This window comes from Anoplophora glabripennis, unplaced genomic scaffold (assembly GCF_000390285.2).
Source record: "Anoplophora glabripennis isolate ALB-LARVAE unplaced genomic scaffold, Agla_2.0 scaffold1785, whole genome shotgun sequence".
Classification (NCBI taxonomy): Eukaryota; Metazoa; Arthropoda; class Insecta; order Coleoptera; family Cerambycidae; genus Anoplophora; species Anoplophora glabripennis.
The window spans coordinates 14921-33313 of NW_019418148.1; the positions used below are offsets into that span (position 1 = coordinate 14921).

General features: G+C 33.1%; 1 protein-coding gene across 2 annotated transcripts; it reads right to left on the bottom strand.

Moving 5' to 3' along the window:
- Positions 1–1357: 1357 nt before the first annotated feature.
- Positions 1358–18133, bottom strand: LOC108916366 (sorting nexin-2). 2 transcript variants are annotated; one of them, XM_018722599.2, is made up of 9 exons: positions 17987–18133; positions 17734–17880; positions 17433–17679; positions 15866–16060; positions 13902–14023; positions 7333–7539; positions 6996–7232; positions 6786–6938; positions 1358–1973 (listed from the first exon to the last, which is right to left on the bottom strand). In XM_018722599.2, exons 1-9 carry the CDS (start codon positions 18080–18082, stop codon positions 1923–1925), a joined length of 1455 nt encoding a protein of 484 aa, XP_018578115.1. In that variant the 5' UTR covers positions 18083–18133; the 3' UTR covers positions 1358–1922. The 2 variants fall into 2 exon arrangements, with proteins under 2 accessions (XP_018578115.1, XP_018578116.1); XM_018722600.2 differs by having other exon boundaries at positions 15866–16027; positions 17987–18132.
- Between the last annotated feature and the right edge of the window lie 260 nt (positions 18134–18393).

The following is an 18393-nucleotide window of genomic DNA, read 5'->3' on the forward strand; positions in this document are numbered from 1 at the left end:
TCGCGTTAAAATTTGGGACATTTATTTGGACTGTTATGGCATATTGTTTCTTAAAACTTTAGTCAAATCTATATACTGGGTGATAGTTTTCCCAGGTTACCTCTCCCTTTTAACGGTCAAAGCTTTTACAGTGGTCGTATTTTTTTAAAACGGGCAGCAACATTGAAAAGGTCGTTTTATTTAAAAAAAAATACTGTCTCTTGAGAAAATCGCCTAGAGGAAGCCATTCTTGAGAAAAATTGCATTATTTGCAGGTCTGCATGTTTCTGTTTGCGTAGCAGTGTCACGGATTTAAAAGTTTGAGTTAAGTAGGCAATGAAAACAAGATGTTGATTGCTGTGGCTATCAAGTAATGTCATTATTGTCGTGTTTCTTTAGGATTATCATCACTCCACAAATGCAAATTATAAGTGTTTAATTGTTTTGATACACTGGGGACACTTCATAATTTGCATGTGTAGAGTGATGAGAATCCTAAAGAAACACGACAAAAATGACATTCCCTGATAGCCACAGCAATCGACATTTTGTTTTCATCGCCTACTGAACTCAAAAGTTTCAAAAATCCTACGCAAACCGAAATGTACAGACTTGCAAATAATGCCATTTTTCTCAAGAATGGTTTTCCGTAGGCGATTTTCTCAAGAGACAATATTTTTTTAAATAAAACGACCTTTTCAATGTTGCTGCCCGTTTTAAAAAAATATGACCACTGTCAAAGTTTTGACCGCTAAAAGGAAGAGACAACCCGAGAAAACTATCACCCAGTATATCGATTCGACTAAAGTTTTCAGAAACAATAGGCCATAATAGTCCAAATAAATGTCCCAAATTTTAACGCGATTGGTAAAAGGATTAATTAAATTAGTTGTATTTTTGACAACTTTGAAGGCCTGTAATTCAAAAACCAAAAAGTTTTTATTTAACTTTTTTTTCGTAGATTGTATTTATTTATCGTCGTGAATATTCAGTCAAACGATGTCGGTGAAATTTGCGGACACCCTATATAATAAATTTCTTTCTTTTCGTTCTATATTCCTGAAATATAAAAGACAACCATCCTACCCTTCCAAATTTTGGGAGATAACTATTTGAAAATGATGAAGGCCTGGAATTGTTTGTGCACACTTGGCTCCAGTCTACAACAGAATGAAAAAACTTCCTATTGGATAGGAAAAATGTGCTTTAAAAAGGAGAAAGAGGAAAAGGGAAAAATAAGTTTTTTTTTAATACTGCAACAAATTTTTAAAAAAAGGATTATGATTAACATTTGATCTCCCCTCATATACAACACATTTTCTAAAAAAAGTCCACATTATTAATTTGTGTAGCAGTGGTATAGAAGTAAAAAGAGTGATGAAAAGTACAATATTTTATTAATTACAATGGAAGCGATAATAATTAACCTTAATATATCATGCAAATCTTATTTCACTATGACAAATCCACACACGAGAATTCGACTGAAAATCCTGCATAGAAAAACACAACTGAAACATGCCAGCTCTGAAAGCAAAGAATCTTATCACATTATGAATAAAAAAGCATGTGGCGAATACTAAAAATTTGTCATTTTCTCTCTTCTGTTCCACTTAACGCTAATATATTCAATAAACTACAGAGTCCGGCACACAGATAACATTTTAAATGTCTTACCTCTAATATAACAAAATAGATAAATATATTTCTCAATATCTCATCTTTAACTTAAAGGATATGTCTTCAAACAAAAAAAAATTACCGACAATAACTTGGGTATCGCGTAAAGAACATGACACTTGTATAATTAAATATAAGGTATAAAGGGGGGGAACATAGGACTGAGATTCCACGTGAAATAACGAGACGCGATATACTCCTTAGATTTCCGGGAATCTCCAATAGGAATGTACGTGCTGCTATTCTCTACATATATCCTCTAGTCAAGCAATTGCTTTGGCTTCAGGCAGGAAGGCCTCCCAGTATTTGACGAGCTTTAAATAAAATAGAAAAATTATATTAATAAAACTGACAAATGCTACGTATCTACATAATAATATATACATGGTAGCCCAATTGAAAAGTCCACCTGAAATATTTTCATTGCAACAGGTTTTTCCGGAAAACCCCAAAATGGGGTGGCAACCCCTTCAATAATCTTAAATGGCACCGGGGTTAAGTGGCACATCATTTTAAAGGTATTTCAATTCTCTTTACAAACATGCTGACATTTTTTTGTTCTGCCTGAAAATTAATGTAAAAAAACTGTTGGAAGTATCGGTGAAATAAATCGAAAAATAGACTTGAAATAGTAATAAAAAAACTCATCCGATAATGAAACTGTGAAAAATGAGATTTATCATCAAAGTCTTCGTAAGGTCATAGGAATTTTACATGTAGTTTTGTTCCAATTTTACATCAATCAGAATTGTCTAGGTAGTGAAATCCATCGATATGTTATTATTCGCTATTTTGAAGCAAACGATTCAAATTATCATGGTTTACACCACTGCAGAGGGAATTGAAATTCTCACTATCTATTTTCGAAATAATGAAATGGCCCGGGTAGCTGCAAGAGTTTCTGGAGATTCTTGAAAACGACGATGAGATCCCAGAGAATGAAGTATTTTTTTAACAGGATGGCGCTCCGCCACACTATGCAGCTGCTGTACCTGACTTTTTGAATCAACATTTTCCCGAGCACTAGATTGGTAGAAGGGGTTTCATTGAATGGCCCCCAAGATCGCCTGATTTAACACCATTGGACTTTTACTTATGGGATCATTTAAAAATTGTTATTTATAAAACGAAACCTACCTCTTTAGAAGATCTTCGCCACCGAATAGTGGCAGCATGTGATGAAATAAACCCTGAAATGTAACAAAATGTTCGGGAATATGTTGAACAAAGGTTTTATTACTGTATGGAAGTAAATGAGTCGCAATTTAAACATTTAATTAATTAAAATTGTGTTTGAAAACATTTTTTTCGATTTATTTCAATGACACTTCAAACAGGTTTTTTACATTCATTTTAAAGCAGAACAAAAACATTTCAGCACGTTTGTAAAGAGAATTGAAATACCTTTAAAATGATGTGCCACTTAACCCCCCGTGCCATTTAAGATTCTTGAAGGGGTTACCACCCCGTTTAGGGGGATGACCCTGCATTCATGAATTTATGATCAAAAGATGTCCCCCTTGAACACAAAATCGACCTGTTTCGGGGTTTTCCAAAAAAACCTGTTGCATTGAAAATATTTCAGGTGGACTGTTTTAATTGGGCCACCCTGTATAGCCCCTATTAGTTTATTCTGTAACTTTGCTGTGACCAAGGACATTTAAATAAAGGGGACTTATTTATTTACATTTCTGGATGATGCCTAATCTATTCACAGTCTAATTGTATCATATGTCTCACTGAAAGTTTGACTCAGTATTCTAAAAGTGAAATGTGAACGTTTTTAGGATGCCTGGGGATGGTGCAACAAGAAAGAAATGGTTACAGTTATTGGGATTCCAAGAATTTATAAAAATATTATTATATATTATAAAAATACTGAGTAGCTGTTGAAATATATTGACTTAGGACTATAAAATATTTTATCTTGACCCAAAACGTACGACATTGGAGATGTAATCGCGCGCATCAGTTGGATGAAAATAAAGCCCTTTGCTTTCCCCTTGCTTTCACCCAACATATGAAACAGACTGTGACATACCCAGTCCCCTTCATTTAAATGTCCTTGGCTGTGACAAATAGTGCCTTCATAAAAGCCCAAGTCCCACATGACACATGATCAAATTTGTTTTGGCACTCAGTAAATAAGTTAAATGAATACTTTAAGGTTATTTTTCATTTGTTACATTCTTATTTCTTGTAGATTTGTGGAAAAATGCCGTTTACACCGAAACAAGAGGAACATTTATTTTGATGGCACATTTTTGCTGTGGTACATGATACCCAGATGGAACTTGGTCTTATTCTTTGCAATCCTGTGTGAAACAATTTGCTGAAACCTTTTCTGCTGCTAATATTTTATATGAGTTTCAAAACTACAAATTAATCCTTATTAAAAGATATGAGGAGAAATATTGCATTTGCAAGGGCAAGTCGAAGGGTAGTTGTTGAAGATATTCGACAACGAATGGTGCGAAGTCCTAAGAAATCTGTTATCTACTCAAACAGATGCTGTGATAAACTTAATATAGTTTGAATTATGAAATTTTTTTAACGTTTAACATAAAATCTTGCAGCTCTATTCTGGTTAATTTTGTTTTTACAAGAAATAATTATACATATTATTATATTGATAATATGTCCGCAGATGTATCAGTTGCAACATGTCACAAGGCATTAAAGAAGCAGCTGCATATGCATCCCTATAAGGTTTCTGATCTGCAAGAGTTGCGTCCTGATCACTACCAACGAGTATAACATTGTCAACGGTTTAATGAACATTTAAACCACGATAATTTATTAGAACTGTTTTTTCTCGATGAAACATGGATATATTTATCAGGTTATGTAAATGGTCAGAACTATAGAACTTGGGCTGCAGAAAATCCACACAATTTTATTGAAACATCATTACTTCCCCAGAAGATAGGTATCTGGGTAGCAGATTCAAGAAAACGGATAATAGGCGCAATTTCTTTCCGAGAAGCAATAAATGATGAATAAAACTGTAACATTATACAACAAGCTATGGAATTAATGTATGATTAACTGCAACATGGGTATTTTCAACCAGATGGAGCTACAGCATATGCTGCAGCTGAAATAAAATATCTTCAGGAATTTTATGGTAATAGATTGATTACTAGGGGTTTGTGACCTACTCGAAGGTCTGATCTCACATCTTTAGATTTTTATCTGGTTGGCCATATCAAAAATAAAATATTTAAACATCCACTCCTTACACTTGAAGATCTGGAAGAGCAACTGAACATGAAATAAACATTATACAATCAAATAAACTTGAACGCGTTTTTGAGTACATTTGTGTATGAAAAACGAAAGTGATCATTTTGAATATCTATTACAATTTTGATTAATATAATAAGTTTTTGTAGCTGCGTAAAAAACTGTGTTTATGTTAGTGTTGTAAGGTAAATTAATTTACCTACTAGAAAGGTCAACAAACTCTGCTGATGCGGAGTTGACCTTTCTCTTGGGCCTTCGGTTCTCGGATCGCGCTGCCCTCGCCGATTGGTAAATGTAACATTTTTTGGAACGCCCTGTATATAAAAGTCATCTACATCGTAACTTCATAATTATCCCTGAACCGTTCGAAGTTCAACGCAATATTTTTAGACATAAAAACCTATTTGAAAAGTTTATTTTCTTCTCATGGAAAGATTTAAAAAGAAAACTCCATTATGAAGGTAAAATACTGCAATAAGTAAAAACAAATCATCGGGATTTTACCACTAAGCCATCACTGCCTATACACAGAGTTTGTCCGTATTAGTATTTGAATTCCTGTTCATAGCCGAAGTTAACAAACATTTTCGTAATAAAAATTTCATTTCTCTGAGGTAAAATCGTCCGTGAAGGACTCGGAACGGTATAAAACATAAAAATAATCGCTCATCGCCGTAATGGCGTCATAAGGAACGTCGGATTCGGAAAATTCAGTTTTGACAATTCTGACATTTCTACCGCGGTGACAGTTTGTATTAAAACATTCTTAATCTTGTCTTATATTTTGTTACATTTGACCTAATGAAAGTTGAGGGCAATATAGAAGAGAGAGAACGACAAGGCATCAGAAAAGCATCCCGGTAGCGGAAAGGGGACGTCGTCGTTGCAGGAGCTGCTTGTATGCAAAGAGAAAAGTTTCGACTCACCCTCGGAACAAAGCGCAGGTGCCGGCAGTATCCATAAAGAAAAATATGATGCCGGAAAATTGCGTTTTGGGTGAAATAATCTGGGCTTTACGAAAATATTGGGTATCCACGAGAGATGCAAGATGCAGAACCTTCTTAAAAAGCAAATTTCAGCGTTAAAAAGTAAAAAACATGCCGTCAAAATACGCCTAAGCTACGAAGAAAGGAGAAAACTCGCGTGTAAAAGCTGAGCGAACCCTTGATCAGTCTTCGGAAAAAAGCCTTTAGTATTTTAAATCGACCCTCAAAATGTCCATCAGTGGGGGTTTGCGTCGGGTTCTGTCTCTCTCCCACAGCGAAAATTTGCATTTTTGGCCGTGGATCCCCCGGAAAAGTGAAATTTCACTCGGAAGACGTTAAGAAATAGCCTTCAAAATATGCCAAACGGATAAAGGAAGGGTCCCACCACTGTGCGGCTTGCGAAGAAAGCCTTAGTGTATGCAAAATACTTCTTTTTCGAGATTGCTGCAGGAGTGAAAACCACCTGCAGCAATTAATATGTCGGAATAATTTATATTTAAATATAGAAAAAAACATTATAAAACACTGAAATTTTTGTATTTTATTAACACGTTTCATGATCTTTAAATGACGGTGGGCCACAAAAGAGCCTATATTTTTTAAAGGACAGACTTTTTCAATCAAAAAATACTTTTTCAATATAGAACGAGATAAAAATTGAAAGTATCTTAGAAGAGTATGATTATTTCGTAAGAATTATTTTTCTATTGAAAATAGACACATTTTGCAGATTAAAGTTCAATGTACTCGACTGGACTATCGTCTGCCTTTAGGGAATTTTGTATTAATCATTGCCTCCAATGTAAGTTTGATTGACTAAAAGTCGCAGTCACGTGGAACTTGGGCATTTATGAAGGCATTGTATGCAAAATTATAAATTTATTAAAAACTCACTTGAGCTTGGTGATCCAGATGATTTTCTAAATATTTAATGAACATGACCTTAAAATCTTGTATCCTGCACTTCTCGAAACGGTCCATTTCCTTCTTTATCATCTGTGAAATTTTATCAAAATTCTCCTGGCCTCTCTCAACTTTTGATTCCCACTAGGAAAAAAAAAACAAACCTTACACCTATACCAAACTAACCATTCACCCATTTACCTCGACAACTTCTGCATTGGCCTGATCCAACTTCTCGATTCTATTGGTCAGTTCCAACTTGGCCTTGGCCTCACGCTTCTTGGCCAGCATCTGCTGGGAGTGCTGCCAGTGCTGGAATAGCTTAGTACGTTCGTGGAATGCATCCCGCACAGACCCCAGTAATCCTAAGTAGTCCTTCAGCAGCTCGCACAGAATGAAGAAGTCAGTGTTGGCTTGTTCCAGATGTAAAGCCTCCACCTGAAAAGTAGAAATGAAAATTCACAACTTAGAATAATTGTTAAAGGAATGATAATAGCTGTCGTCATAAGTCTTAGAACGAGTACAAGTATTCAAGAACCTTTTCTTCCGTGTCGGCTAATTGGGATAACGCCCTTGAGAGGGAGTTGTGGTCTTCACAAGCACTTAGCAACGCAGCAGATCTTGATACGCCAATGGTCAGGTGAGCCAGTTCTTTTCTGTAACTAACCATGGCCTCTACACTTGCATGTAGTTTCCTGAGTTGAGTTTCTAAACCCTCGACATGTGCTAGTTTCTCCTCAAACCACTAAAAAATTGATGTGAAATATGTATTTTTTTTAATATATGGTGTCTGCAGTATAAAATAGTACTGATTAATATAACAAAAAAAATGTATACAGCATTGATCTTAAACAACCATTTTCAAGAAAGAAATTGTATATGGAAACTTGCGAAGTACAACATTAATATTTATTTACAAAATAAAAAAACTGTTTGCTATTAAGTGTAAAAAAATAATTATAATATTGTTTGTTGAAATAAATTATTTCTCAAATAAACTCCTCTTCAAAATTAACGCACCATTATAAATTTACCGAAATTTTATTCGTAACCTGGAGTCCGATGTCAATGATTTTTTTTGCATTGTAGGTTTATTTCTTGACAATGTCACTATACTTCTTGTTTTTCATAAAACGTTAATTTTCGGTTTATACCAGGCGTAATAAAGTGTTTTTTTTTTCGTAAATTTGTAACACCCTGTAGGGTATACCAGTAACTCTAACATATCGCACTTCAAATCAAATTGTAGCCCAATCTTTCCTTAACATTTTGTTTTTTTATTCACTTTATTATCTCTATTATTAAAAGAGATATGCCGCCTTTTAGCTCAATGTGTTTTTATTCATCTTGCTATCGCACACAGTCGTATAAATCAAGTTACCTTATTATTGACCGATTTACTGCAATATTATAACAAATCGTAGATGGCTTATGTCATGATGGATTAAAGCTTGAAAGTTTCAAAACCTCTTCTGGTAATGAAAAATCAGAAGTCTTTGTTAATATCGAAAGATAAGTTAAGTTAAAACCCTCAAAATTTAGAAACATGAATCGATCACGTAATTTAACGAATGAGTGTGTAAGAGCATTAACTTTAGTAGAAGGACGAAGTATGCGTTATGTGGCCAATCTGTTAGATGTTAACCATTCCACAATTAGTCATATGATTAGAAGATATAGGGAAACAGGATTGTACTCTAGAAGACAAGGGCAGGGAAGAAAGAAATTGACGAGTCCAAGGGATGAGCGTCAAATTGTTTTGACAAACAGAAAAAGCACAAGTAAGGAGGTTAGCAATGAACTTCAAAATGTAAGAAATGTTATGATTTCTGCTCTGACTGTCAGAAGACGTTTAAAGGAAGCAGGATTAACTAGTAGGATGCCTGCAGTTAGACCACTGCTTACTGTAGCACATAAAGTAGCCCGATTAAGATTGGCTAGAAATAATGCAAATTGACGACGACTGGAAACAAGTTTTGTTTTCCGATGAGACCAGGGTAAGCTTGAAATCTTCAGATGGTCGTGAATGGGTATGGCGAAGACCTGGAGAAAGATCTGCTACTTGTAACATCGTGTCGAAGGAACCATTTAGTGGTGGGTCTAGAATGTTTTGGGGAGATATTTGCTATAATGCCCATACAGAGTTACTACCAATTCGCCCAAGGTCAATGAATGCTCAATTTTACTTGGAAAATATTGTTCAAGATCACGTAATGCCTTTTGTGCCATTTATAGGGGATCGGTTTATTTTCATGCAATGAACCTCACATTGCACGGCCGGTTTTGGAATACTTAAATCAGGTCAATATTCAGGTGATGGACTGGCCACCGCGGAGCCCGGACATGAATCCTATAGAGCATCTTTGGGATGCTCTAAAAAAATCTGTTAGATGTCATTTACCCGCATTGCAGAATCTATTCCATGCGGTGGTGGGGGAAGCAGGGAGCGGAGAACTCTGGCTCGAGCGTACTTTTGATCGTTACGGGGGACTTTCAAGGGCATTTTTAGCATATTTCCCATCACCCAGGCGAAAATCTGAGATATACAAATTGGAGATTTTGTGGCACACTTTCAGATGTCGTTTTCAGTATTTAAATCGGATCATTTTTGATAAATCGCCACACTGTGCAAAAAATACCCCAATTTGTTTATAATAAGTTCTTTCCAAATACCAGTAATATTACTGTTCGTTACTGATAATATTATTAGTAGTAATTGAAAAATACGCATGCGCCAAGACTATTAGTAAAATTATCGTTGGTTCTAAAACTTATGGTTGGAAAGCCTTTCTGAACTAGTAGTTCCAGAGGCAACCGTAGTTTGTACTGACAGATTACATGTAGCATGCAACCTAACCTAAAAATAAAATAATCTGCTTCACAAAACATAGGAGTCTGATAGAAATGCGTAAATGGATTTTGATACCTCAGACTCAAGTGATGAAGATGTCTTAATTGTGGGAAATCCGTTAACACGAAACGAGGGATATTTGGGTAAGTAACTATTTACAAATTATAGGAAAAATTTTCAATTACCTAACACTTAAAATTGTATTTATCACTTATGTGTTTTGATGTTTCAGAAGAAACTGTCCCATTATTTTCTGAAGAGGAATTTTTCAGTCGCTTTCATATATCAAAACATGTGGCTCAACAGCTTGCTGTGCAATATGAAAATAGTGTTCAATATAAAAACCACATTGGTCAGTTTGGTCTTATTTCTCCATATAATCAAGTAAGAAAAGAATTTATGAGGACATATTATTTTCACTTTATTTTAAACAGTTATTGTTACTAGGTATATATTTGATATAAAGCAGGCTTGGTGCACATTCAAGTTTGTTAATTTTGCAAATTTATTTCTCAAGAACTTTTTAAAATGACTAAGTTTATAAAATCAATAAAGAAAAAAATAATTGAGTAATATTAACAAAACATGAATCACCTTACAATTATAATGCATATGTATTTATAATGCTCATATCTTTACAGATTTTTATATTTTTATGGTATATTGGACACCAAACAGCTGGTTTTATTGATGTTTGTGATCGCTTCAATATAGCGCTGGCATCTTTGGAAAGAATTATAAGAAAAGTAATAATATTTTTAAGTAATCTCTACCCCCTAATAATTACTTGGCCAACCGATGAAGAAAAAACAGAAATTGAAACAATGTTTAGGGGCACCGGATTTCCAAACATTATAGGTGCAATTGATGGAAGTCACATCAAAATAGATAAACCCAAGGAAGATCCAGAATCTTACATAAATAGAAAAGGCTACTATTCGGTTCAAGTAAGTACATGCTACCATTTTTTGTTTAATTTGAAATTATATTAGTAATTAATTAGAATTTAGGTGCAAGTTGTGTGTGATAAAAATTGCCAAATTAGGGATGTCTTTGTTGGATACCCTGGTTCTGTACATGATAGTGGAGTATTCCGTAATTCGCCTCTATATCAAACATTAGAGGAAAAATGTGGGCGCTATTTCATACTTGGGGACAGTGGATATCCTTTGAAGGCAAACTTATTAATCCCTTTTAAAGACCATGGTCAACTCAGTGCAAGGCAAATGAATTACAATGTACAACTTGCTAAAAATCGTTATGTACTTGAACATTGCTTTGGGATATTAAAGCAAAAATTTCGGCAGTTGTATCACATCAAGTTACAAAAAATTGAATATATCGTACATCTAATTAGAGCAGCATGTGTATTGCATAATGTAGCACTTAAGGATAATTTTATTATGGAAGATAATGCTGAATTTGTGGAAAATAATGCTGAAATTAAATTTAATTGAAAATGATGAAGTTGAATTAGACGGAGATAGGAATGCACAAAGAATAAGAATGAATATTGTAAACAATTTATTTTAAATAAATTTTTATTTTTTTACAGTTGTTTATGAACATATGAATCTTAACCTAAAATAAAGTTTAACAAATTTAAATAACAAAAAAAATATAATCACAACCATCATTGCATTTTAATCTTATTCAAAATTGAATTTTTTCTTTTTTCAATTCTATTTCTCTCTCTTAAAATACAATTTCTTTCTGCTTACAATTTCAAAAACTCCTTATTTGATTGCTGAAGAAGTGTCAATCTTTGTCTTTGGTAATTCAACCTGTCTTCTCTTATTCTTTCTAAGACCGTTTTCTGTTTTCGAACCTCGGTTTTCCGTTTTTCTTCACCCCTTGAAGTGGTGGGCTTTTTACATAGATCTAATAGCGTTTTAGAAATTGTTGGTTTGTCATTTTCTATTATTTCTGCTTCTGCTGTATTTTCGTTATTGCTTTTTTCAGGTAAATGTTCAGTCTCTGTGGATAATAGTAAGATAGGATTTATCTTTCTTTTCTTCTCAAACACATTTACCATTTCATCAGAAAATTCAAATATTTTTCTACCCCTTCCAGTGGAGTTATTATTTTCTACCCAGTTTTTATAATTTCGATCCAACACTTTCCACCGATTTTCACGATTCTTTGGTAAAATCTGACGTCCTAATGCATTTGATAACTCTGTGGCTATTTTTTCCCACATAGCTTTGAAGTTTCGAATTGCCATTGTACCAACTTTGGTTTTATATTTTTATAAAGATCAGTTAACATCCTGATATTGTTGGCAGTCCAAAAAAATGCCTGATTTTCTGCGTCCATTTGGACTATTTGGAGGACATCTGTATTATTTTCCTCATCCTCAGTTACCAAAAGTATTTGAAACTCTGTCAACCAAACAATAATTTAATTACAAAACATATTAATAAAATTAATTCATTAATGAACTTTTAAGTATAAATAAAAACTATTGTATAATTACCTCCTTCTGAATTCATTTTACTACCTATTTTATAGGTTATATAGGTTTATAGGTTAAATGAAATGCCCGCTTCATAAAAATATAAAACACATCTGCGCTTGCGTGGAACTATTGGTACTTGCTTCCAGGCAAGAACTGTTTGAATGGTAATTATTAATAATATCTCGGTTCTCAAGTGAAGTTGGAAAAGCGGACTACTAGTAATTTGTAGTTCTGAACTAGCAATTCATTCATGTTGACAGTTGACAATTTCCTACTGCGCATGTCTAATGGTCCGATTACTGGAAATTACTGCTATTTACCTTAGGCAATTGTGCAGAAACTATGCATACAGAAATCATCTTGCGCACGATTATTCTTCTTCTTCTCTTCCTAGTGGTTGGTCCTTATAAGTCCCATAGCACCGCGGCCTAATTAGGCCTATTGTGCGTCCCACTACTAGTCCTATTCAGCAAGTAGATTTGGCCTTTTTACAAAGTCCAAAAGCTTCCTTGCTGACACTTCTCTCAGTTCCTTGGGTTCCAAATAAGGTCTCCCCAGGAGCGCCATTCTGTTACGTGCAAATCCCGGGCACTCGCCCAGGATATGCAGAGAAGTTTCATCCGCCGATTCACATCCTCGGCAGACCGGACTGTCTACAAGCTTTAGCTTATGTAAATTAAACTACATACATACATTCCGCAAGATTGTTCTTCCAGCTTCAAATTTGACAGTTATGAATTTTTGAAAAAAAGGCCTATTAAAATGAACAGATTGCGTCGCACAAAAACCATTTTATAGATTTTTTTATTCTCTACGAAAGTCCTATTGAGAGTAAGACGATTCCATCATTATTTTCAAGATATTATAAAAAAAAAACAAAAAAATGTTATTATTTTCAAGTTTTTATTGCTTAAAAAAAAATTGTTCACGACTTTGCTGGGAAAATCACTTGGGTTTTCATTTACTAAGTAATTTTCAAAAGGAAATATAAGAAATTTGCTGTAATATATAAGTGTAAAAACATCCTTTTTTTTCGCTCTATTGGTTGGCCTATGATGTTGAGATGTTGAAATTCACAAATTACACACAGTACTTCAAACAAATAGTAACAAAACCTTTTTATTAAAAACATGGAATTATTTTAAAAAATATTTCAAATTTGTCAGACTAGTAGTTTTTTTATTTATATTTTATGTACATTTTTAAAATGGCGCAAATAATTATTTTACTTGCAATTTTGCGAATATTATAGTTAATATTTCGTAAATCATGCAAAAATAATATTAATCCTTTTAAACACTTAATTAATTTTTTTCGTTGGCGCTTCATCTGTATTGATAAAAAAATATAATAACACTAAATTAATATATCGCAATGCCATACAAAAGCAATGTTTTTACAAAATTATTTTTCATTGCAATTTAAGGCAACACTGCTAAGCGCACACATACAATTGAGTTCAAGAGCTCTCCAGTGGCGGCCAATAATAAATTCACTAAAAAAATCCTTTATTTTCTTAAAAACCTACAGTTTTGATGTAATTTAACATTGTCTAGTAATTACTATTTGAAACTGAATTTTATGGGTCAATAGTATTATACTGTTGCACTTTGCAACAAATTTGAAGATTACTTCATTATCAGTATTATCAATTTAAACACTGTAACTCACACTTTGGACCAAGGTACATTTGGCTCAATTATCATATTCTGGCTTCCATAAGTATTTGAAAAAAAAACATGCACATCTAAATTTATCATCTTTTTTTTTTTTAATTGATACAATAGGTGATACTTACTGGGTCTGTTTCATCCATCTTGTAAGTGATTTTATTAACTGTTTCTCCAACTTTGTTGAACAGTCTCATAACTCCAGCACTACTCAATGCTGACGTACTTGTAGCTTTGGGTAGTTCAATATCTAACGAAAGAAATATTATATGAAGGTATTGAAACAGCAATAAGAATAACTTTAAAAAAATACAGCATTTATATCGGTTGTGGCAAAATTCACACAAGATTTCAATTTCGTGTCATTTGTGCAGTAAAGTGTTGGTACCGAAAGAAAAAAAAACAGTGTGAAAGCTGACAGTTCAGGGTTATTAAAAACGGAACACTACATAAAAGAATGTGTTTTCATTGTTGAGCAATATTATAAAAATAATGAAATGCAATATGGTCAGCACAAGTGAATTAACTTCATCAATTGTGAAGAGATTAATTGAAAACTTCAGAAAGACTGGATCAATCAGTGATCTTAAACACTCTGGACGTCCTTCAACAAGTTGTTCAACACAAAACATTGAAGCAGTTCGTGAGAGTGTTGCTGAGAGTCCAGGAACATCAATTCGGCACCCTAATCAAGAATTGAACATTTTGTGACACTCTCTACAGCATATTTACACGAAAGATTTGCATCTTCATGCTTACCAAGTTCAATTGACTCAAGAAACTACCGACCACGCAGACCGAAGTTCGTTGAATGCATTATGGAACAAGTAGATGCTGATTTTTCAAACAAAATCACCTTCAGCGATAAGGCTCATTTTCATCTTGATGAGTTCGTTAATAGACAAACTTGTTGCATTTGGGGTTCATAAAATCCATGAGTAAGCATTGAAAAGTAAATGTATCCACAAAGTGTCACTGTTTGGTGTGGATGTAGATGACACGTAATTTCAACAAGACGGTGCCACAACAAGCCCGACAGCCCGACAAACAATTCAATTACTGTATGAATCATTTCCTGGTCGTGTAATTTCCTGTTTCAGTGATCATAAATGGCTGCACAGGTCATGCAATTTAACGCAGTTGACAATTTTTCCTTGAGGTTTTTTGAAGTCTAAGTTTTATGTAACAAGGCAACAAGCCCATGACCACTCACACCTTGAAGGAGGAAATTGAGTGCTGTATCAACGAAATTTAGCCATATTTATGCAAAATGCTCATAGAAAACTTTGACAAGAGTATGTATGTGCTAGCAGAGCCGTGGAGGCCATTTACCCGATATGCTATTCCATAAATAACCCTATAGTGTATACTTTCTGAATCAATAAAAAAATTTGCATTTTTAAATTCATAGTGCATGTTTTCTGTCAAAATTACTTCTTGCTTGAATTTTTGTTTGTTTATTGAGTTGGAAGTGTGTTGGAACGTAAAAATCTGTTCTTAAATAAAAATAATAATAATTCTATGCACATGTACACATTTACACACATTTATAAATTTTAATAATATGAAAATAATGGAAATTAAAACATTTTAATAACTAATCAAATAAATAATGTTCCTTTTCATAAAGCATTATTTAAACATATTTTAAATATGAATTATTATTCTTCTGGTATTAAAAATAATTTCAAAAATAATAAAATATTTCAAAATTTGAAGGTCAGTTTTTCCACCTACTAACAAATTTATTTGCCAATTAAATCAATATCTGTCTCATAAAAATTAAATGCAGTAGAAACACATATTTAATTGACATATAAATTTATTCGACAGTTGTAAAAAGAGCTTTTTAATTGATGATTTATTTATTACATGGATTTTCATAACTTTAAAAAATGTTCAGAATAATTTTTCCAAAAAAATACCCGTCTTATTTTCTCAGAATGCAAAAGGTAATAGATAACCAATTATCTGTTGCTATGTTATACCTATCAGTTTCAAGGAATTCAAATGGCCATATCTCTATGTAAATAATTTGTCAGCAAAAATTAATCTCATATACCTTTGTTATATTTGAAATAAATAAATTTACCTGATTCAAGGAATTCTCTAAAATCTGGGTCTAAAACTAGAACCGGGTGTTGAGCAGTACGTTTCAAATATCTTTCAAGAGATGCTCGCCTCCTTTCTATGAAATCGTTCCCATTTGCTGCATTGCCCTCCGGTTGCGAGGATATCTTGACTTTGGTCATTCCTTTAATAGTGAGCATGCATGTTATTAATGAATCTTTAAAAAAAAAGATATGAAAAATTTAATAAAGAAGCTAAATTTACACTAAATACTTATTGGAAACACCTAGAAATATGAAGATTTTTTATAAAATTGTACTACCAAATTTTGTGAATAATCTTATAATTAGTTGCCTTTAATTTGTAGTATGTACCATAGGCGCCGACTTTTAAAACTTTTGTCGGGTGCCGGTTGCCTTATAAGCATTTTTTTGCCAGATAACATTAAAAAGCAAGAGAAATGAGTCGTCATTTGAAATAACATGCGGTAAAAGATATAAAATACGTATTTCTCCGAATTAGATTTTATGAAAAACTTTTTAAAAAATATATCAAAATTAATTAAACTTGTCAAAATAAATAAACTTTATTACTGTTTCGATAAAAATTTCAAAAATTTAACAATCTTAATAAATTTAACAAAAATAAACTTCTATGGAATAACAAGCGAAAATATAAATATATGTACTATGTAGACGTAAAAGTAGGTAGCACAGAAATATACTATTCTAACAAAACTGATAATAATTCTTGCGGGTACCCGACAAATCCTTTTGTCGGGTGCTTGAGCACCCGAGAAGTCGGCGCCTATGGTATGTACCAATAAAAAATAAATTTTATAAGTCTTAAAATTATGGAAAAAATCAATACACATTAAGCATTTTAATTTTTAAAATATCTTTCACGTAAGAGTTTTAACATATTTTAAATAATTAAATATTTTAATTGAAACAACATAATTACTATGCTAATTTTATAATTTAGATATGAGCACAATGTAAAATACATAACATTAACTTTTAAATGTATCAAACAAAATTATATTTGTCAGTACTTTCCATAGAAAGTTAAATATTAAAACAGTTGTCAATTAAGGAAATTATTACAGAGTTCATGCAAAAAGTCAAGAGTAGTGCAAAAAATAAACTGACTGTGCAAAAATGTCATGTTTTATTTTATTTCTGTAGGCCAAGGTACTGTGCCTAACAGATAAGATAGAACTGTAACTTATGGCCATAAAAATATTAACAAACATACAGTGAAGAGAATAACGTGGGGAAAATACAGTGAGACAGTTCTGGAATATTTGTGTAATCTGTAACCGTTTAACATCTGGCTCGTTACACAAACAAAAATAAGTGATAGTAGCTAAATTGTTTATGACAGTAATCAGTATTGTTCTTAGTAAAAGCAATAAATATCTATACTACATACATTAATTTAAACTTAACAAAACCACAGGGTTGTCACAAAATCATATCAATTTGAATATAGATTTAGTATAAAATTAAATTAGTTTCATCAAAGAAACTTTTGTACCTATTTATATATTGATCTTCAAAAATGCAAATATCAAAATTATTGCTTACCTAATACACTTTTTTCTGGAGCAGGAGGAATGATTCGACCCACTTTTAAATATTTCTCTGTGAGTTTATCGTGTAATCCAAGAAAATCACTAAATCTCCTTGTTACTGAAAAATCTCTCCTCTTAAATACTGGCATATTTGTCTTTGTAGTTACCCTATATGCCATATAGGCACCCATACCCTCTCCGACTTTTTGAGGTTCCGTAATGCTGATTTCTAAGAATTCATCACCACTGTCTGCTTCCACCTATGAAGTTGTATTAGATCATTTAAATAAATCATAAAATTAGCATTCTTGTACCTGTTCCATACTAGTAGGTAATGCAGAATCATTACTGATAGGAATATTCTCCATTTCACCTTTCAATTCCTTTGATTTTTTTCTTGGTAAAGAAGAAATCCCATTGGTGGTTTCATTTTCGGGAATTACATCGAAATGGGATGTATCCTAGAAATATTAACTGATTTTGTTACACATGTAAACAATAAAAATTTCCATAAACAAAGCCAAAAAATGGAAATACAATAAAAACTGTTGATAATCGATTTTTTACCTGATGAGCTGATACGAAAAGATCATCCTCTTCTTTTTCCACCCTATCGATATCAACATTTTCGAATAAAGGGGGAGGTTCTATCTGATCAGCCATTTTCCGGCACTAGCAGGAATTGATTTGACAAAAGTTGATGACAAGCTGGAAACTCGAGACAAGACAACGTTGTCAAACCCTTGAGGTGCTCACATAAGAACGAGTTATTTGTAACACTTGCATTTGCTCACAATTTAGTTAAGCTTTGGCGATTAGCGTCTAGAGGGCATCTCGGATAGCACAAACGTAAAATCCCTGCGCCATTATTCCATGGCTAGAAATTGGCCTCAATGATTTGGGATCGAGGGGGATTATCCCTCTTTATCCTGCCTCATCTCGTGTAGGCCTGGACAGCCTTCGTAGGTGGGCCC